This window comes from Conger conger, chromosome 2, assembly GCF_963514075.1.
Source record: "Conger conger chromosome 2, fConCon1.1, whole genome shotgun sequence".
Lineage (NCBI taxonomy): Eukaryota > Metazoa > Chordata > Actinopteri > Anguilliformes > Congridae > Conger > Conger conger.
Window position 1 is genome coordinate 72,254,453 of NC_083761.1, and position 6,097 is coordinate 72,260,549.

Below are 6,097 nucleotides of genomic sequence, written 5' to 3' on the forward strand. Positions count from 1 at the left end.
AGTCAGAGTTCAGCACAGACAGTCAGAATTCAGCACAGACAGTCAGAGTTCAGCACAGACAGTCAGAATTCAGTACAGACAGTCCGAATTGAGCACAGACAGTCAGAGTTCAGCACAGACAGTCAGAATTCAGCACAGACAGTCAGAATTCAGCACAGACAGTCAGAGTTCAGCACAGACAGTCAGAGTTCAGCACAGACAGTCAGAATTCAGCACAGACAGTCAGAATTCAGCACAGACAGTCAGAGTTCAGCACAGACAGTCAGAATTCAGTACAGACAGTGCGACATCATTGCACTCAGAACAAGGCCCACAGGCACCACACTAATCTGGATAATCTTTCAAATGCACACCAATGCCATCATTTAAATGGAAATTAAAGCAGAAAAGGATTCTATTTTAAACTGCAACATGTGTACTGTCAGCTCAGACCCTCCGGAAAAGTGGCTAGCTGAAGCCAAGTTGATTAAAATGCACTGGAGAAACTGAGATTGATTGAGACATCTGGTTGAGGAATAAATCACTTTGGCGATATCTATACGCCATTTATGTTTCCTGAACCAGCCCCAGAAAGTCAGATTGCACTCACCCAGTCACTGATTATAAAACCCAGAGCAAAGACCATTGTCACTTGGCCTATATACTCCAATAGGACCCACCCGGCTTGACAGTTTCACCCTGCTGACTGTCTCTGGTCAGGGCTGTGACAGAGAGCCACAAAACATGGTTGTTTCCCATCAGTACCTCCCTGACTCATTTCCAATGGTAAAGAGCCCTTAGGCGCTGCAATTCATTACCAAACTAAATTACACATATACTCTGGCCTTGTTGAAAGCCTTAATTGTGCATACAAAAAAGGAAGTGGCAATCAATTGCAGGGGCTAATTACAGTTAAAACTGTACAGGGGAAATGGACAGGGGAACATAGAGAAGTTTTTCCCTTTCTCACTCTTTGTGTTTTCCTTCCTTGTTTCCTCTCAGTCCTTTAATCACTGTGAGTGAACAAAAAAAGCCTTCAAAAGGCCCCAGACAGAGGGGGCAGGGGCCTCCACCCTCTCTCCACCTGAGAGAACCAATCACACTGGCCACCTCCACCCTCTCTCCACCTGTGGGAATTAATCACACTGGCCACCTCCACCCTCTCTCCACCTGTGGGAATTAATCATACTGACACCCTCCAGCCTCTCTCCACCTGAGAGAATGAATGACACTGGCCACCTCCACCTGAGAGAACGAATCACACTGACTTTCACCACCCATTCTCCACCTGGGAGAATGAATCTCCACTTGGCCATACCCTGATACATTACTGTGTGTGCAGGCCATTAGTGAAGGAGTTAGGGACAGTTTAGACGAGCGAAAATGTAATTACTTTTTAAAAACAAAAACAAAGACTGTTTTGACCGTATACACAAACATTCTTAAAAAATTTTCAAAGTACCCTCAGCCGCACCGTTTACTGTGGTTACCAGAGAGGTAGCAGACAGCAAACAGCAGTCCCATCATTACCTCTTCAGTCTTGTTAAGCAGTGGTCACCATAGCTACAAGGCCTACAGTTATTTTTAAACCTGGCTGCAGAAGGGGGGGGGGGGGACTCTGCACTTGTAGCAGTGTATCATCCAGTCTTGATGATTCCTGAAATTACTGGTTTAACAGACTCTTCAAACTCCTGGGAACTATGAGGAAAGGCTGTAAAACACCAGATGTACAATAACGATGGTCTGTTTCATCAGTCCCGTCAGCACCGAATGTTCTGTCCCATCAGGTCTTGTTGTGCTCATAATCATGAGGGCTATTGCTGTTCCAGAGAGGACATTAACCAACCCAGCAGCATCAAAGCCCTTTCAGCACCGAAACCATTATATTCACAGTACACACACCCCTCACCCCTCAACTGTAAGAAAAAAGGCACAATATCAGAAGATGAGACAAGTTAATCGCAACGCTTTATACAAAAATAACCCCACATTTGAATACTAACCCACTCACCCATGCATCCCACCCAACCTGCCAACCCACATTACCCACGCAAGATACCTACTGTGCAATAGTGCACACACTATTGGAATCGCTTTACTCCTAAGATGGGCGAATTGTACTGTCAATACACCAGCACCTCCCTGTGCATCATATTCGATTGTAGCGCGACGGGGCTCCGTGATGAAACTGACAGACCAGGAATTCAGGCTCAATGGTTTTATTGCTCAGGCAGTCAGGTTTCAACATAGCACAACGTTTACATTTTTTTAAAGGCTAACATCGCTCGCTAGTCAACTAACACATTCTTGATGACAATTTTAGGCAACAGCGCTTTAATAATTTAAAAGGTTATTTTGGCAACCCGGACATGGCTGACTTAGCTGGGAGCCCCCTGATCGGCTGGCTTGTACCCCTGGACGCCACAATATCGATGTTATGTCCCTGTCTCATTCAGAGACATAACATGACCAACATGTACTAGAAATGTCAGCATGAATCCTGGTGATGAGCCGGTGAAAACATAGATAAAATGCAGCCCTCTCATTAATTCATCCTGAGTGTCAGTAGCTCCTTCCCGTTGTAATAATTGAACAAAATGACAAACCCAAGTCATGAAGCACAGACACCACCTGACACGATGTTGCTGGAATATTCTGCTAATGTTCTAACATTGAGACTGCTGTGGTTTTGTTTTAGCTGGGATGTAGCGGGTGCAGTGGGTAGCACTGCCGCCTCACAGCAAGGAGGTCCTGGGTTTCCTCCGGGTACTCCGGTTACCTCCCACAGTCCAAAGACATGCAGGTCAGGCTGATTGGAGAGTCTAAATTGACCATGGGTATGAGTGTGTGAGTGAATGGTGTGTGTGCCCTGTGATGGACTGGCGACCTGTCCAGGGTGTATTCCTGCCTTTCGCCCAATGTATGCTGGGATAGGCTCCAGCCCCCCTGCGGCCCTGTTCAGGTTAAGATAATGGATGGACGTATCTGTCCATTTTACCCTGGATGTGGTCGTAATGCGAGCCTCTATATATGTTGCACAGTTTTGTTGTGTTTGTGTTTAGTCTGATGCATTTTTTTTGGACCCCCTTGAAAACGAGATGATTCATCTCAAGGGGCTATCCTGCAATAAACTTAAATGAACGTTACGCATTTCATGTTTCTGAGAAGCACAGGACAGAGTCTCCCTCTTTTCCGGGTTCAGTAGGATTTTGATGAGCACTAACGTGGGGGAAAGTGTTCAGCTTAACACCTTAGGACCTCCCAATGGATCGCACCTGCCTGAGCCTCGTAAATCCTCACAGCTGGAAGGAATGCTCAAATGCTTCCCCCCAGGGAGAGCCGTGCCAAGCGGAAAAGCGGGGACACTGGGAGTCTAATGGCTCTGCAGAACAGCTGGATACAACACGGACGCAGTCTGATACAAACACAGAGTGAACTCGGCAGCAGTCCAATCTGTCCACACAAAACACCTCGACTTTCCTTCACCTCACCTCATCGAGCAAGAAAGTGCCCCACTGAAACCTGGTGGTAAAACACACATTCAAACCTACAGCTATTTATTCTGACTGAAATAGTGTTTTCCGCTCAGCTGGAGTTTAGGAATGGTTGGTATTTCCATGCAATGTGCAAAATATCAATTAACCTGATGTTTCTATTTTCAAACAGACATCATGCCCAGATAATCAAACGAATTTAAGGACACACTAGACAACCCTGAATGTGAACTGGGACAAATTACATAGAGTAGAGTAGGGCCTATGGATCTACATTTTGGAGACAATTCTGCCATTGTGTCATGCAATTTCTTGTTCAAATCACAAACGCAGCAGGTAGCTGTTTATAACCAACAACCAAGTAATGGTACTTCCAGATAATACCGCATAGCCTATTAGAAGTATCAATGCGTCTATACAGATAGAGAAAATTGATTTTTAAAACTTTCTTTAAAAACCCATGAAAGCCATGAATTGTAGTTTATGCTGTTACTCTTGATTTTAAACACTATGTAGCCTAACTGCGTAAGTGGTATTCTTTTCAATACGTACAAACTGCAACTTGGAGCACTTAAGTTTCCCTTAAGGATTTGGCCAGGCATAGGAAACACCGAGTTCGTTTTTTTCCCTTTTATTAAGGATGTTGCCTAGCGTTTCGTCGAAAACTTAAACAGACCATTACATTGACGTGTCCATACGCTACCTGTTTGGCAGATATAACAGTTAATGTCATAGTAAGCCGTAATTAAATGTCGTTGTGCGCAACCTGTGAAACAATGCAGATACGTTTATTTCAGCCCAGATGCGTTAAGTACTGAAACCACCAACTGATTATTATACAGAACCTTACCTCATCCCCTTGCCCGAACTGCAATCCAAGATCAACGAAATGCTCAACGCTGATGTATCCGTCCGCATCATCGTCGCAAACATCGAACACTTCTTTGAGCTTCTTTAAAAATAGCAGGAGCTGCTCTTGGTCGGGAATGACATTCCCTTCCATTCTTGTGTGGGTGCCACAGGCACTGATCTTAAAGTGAGCCCGGGACCCACGCGGCGGGCGCCATCACTGTCCTCCGCCGCTAAGCTCGAAAACAGACCGTGAGTCTGTGACATCACCCGCATCACTTGGCGAATGGAAAGGACCACTGGATGAGAAGGGAGAGGTGGAGAGAGAGAGAGAGAGAGAGAGAGAGAGAGAGAGAGAGAGAGAGAGAGAGAGAGAGAGAGAGAGAGAGAGAGAGAGAGAGAGAGAGAGAGAGAGAGAACCCGTGGAAGAACTGTTAACGCAATCACCAAAGATAAATATAATCGTTCACGCACGCGCGCGCACACAGACACACACACAAAAGTCTGAAACTTATTAATCTTGTAGCCTATATGACGGCGATTTGTACAGGTGGGTTATGACAAAACTTAAATAAAAAGCTAACACTTGCAATAAGTAAACGAACATTTGTTGTGGAAAAACAACAACAGCGACAAAGTAGTAAATAGCATGTCATGTCAAGACAAGACATTACAAACTCAGTTTATAATGAACGTGCAAATAAATAAAAGTAATATATAAAGTTATTTTTGCGAGTACTGAATAGCCCTATGAAGGTATTTCACATGACATAAGGGCAGTATCGTTTCTGTTCATCTCATGCACTCCATAATGACCCGATATCCAAATTATAATCTATATTAGGCCTATATATAAAAACTGTAAGCTACATTTTGTTACTACTCTAGTTAAAACTACTCTAGCCTCATTTCTTGCTTAGGTGTAGGTGTGCAAAGGTTCATTGGAAGAATTAGTAGAAAATGCGCCATTACTTTGTACAAATGGTCATTCTTTTTATTGGTTGCAACCTGGCAATTGTACATAAAGTTGGCTACTGGGTCTTTCAGTATTCCATGTTTCTTTTGTTATTTTATATTTGTTCTTGCCACTACTTAACTAGGTCAATCAATAACTCAAGTGTTTCCCGCAGTGACATCGGCGGGAAACCATGCGAATTGTGAGGCCAATCACTATCAGATCTATAGAGCCAGTTATAATATAACTGGTGCTATAATACAACTGGCTCTGATATAACTAGTATTGTGGAACAGTCGGGTTCATGGTGAATCAGGAACTCAGTTTGATGCCAAGGTACTGTCCTGTATCCTCATCGCAATACTGCAGCATGGGATTGCCTCTCGACCAGAGGCAACAGTGCCCCCTACTAGGACAGCACAGTGTAGCTCCACAATCACCTCCATTTACAAAGAAGGTGTCCAGGCATCAGGGACCATGCTTAGATTCAGCAGTTTGACATGGGAGAGCTACAGGGTAGTATGTCTATGTCTGTCAGCTGAGACATACAATGAGAAGTGGAATACAGAAGCATACAAATAATTGTCATATCACAACTAATTATAAAGCTATATACAGCATACTGTATATCGAAAGGATCAATGAAGGGCATGTGCATAGGTTTTTCGGGAGACATGTCATTCATCACTAGACTAAGGTAGTATGAATGTGAGACTTGATGTATATGCAATTAATCACAAAAAAACTATTTAGTAAAACTAACTAATGTTTGCATTTGTTTAAAACCACAAAAGACAGTGATCAGCCCTAACGCTAACAT

At 43.8% G+C, this 6,097-nt stretch overlaps 1 protein-coding gene across 1 annotated transcript in view; it reads right to left on the reverse strand.

Annotated features, from left to right (window-relative positions):
* Positions 1-4,552, reverse strand: part of rab11fip4b (RAB11 family interacting protein 4 (class II) b) — a 78,059-nt gene extending 73,507 nt beyond the window's left edge. The window contains exon 1 of the mRNA XM_061230696.1: positions 4,324-4,552. Coding sequence (XP_061086680.1) covers positions 4,324-4,476 — 153 coding nt within the window. The 5' untranslated portion in view covers positions 4,477-4,552. The remainder of the gene's footprint in view (positions 1-4,323) is intronic.
* Between the last annotated feature and the right edge of the window lie 1,545 nt (positions 4,553-6,097).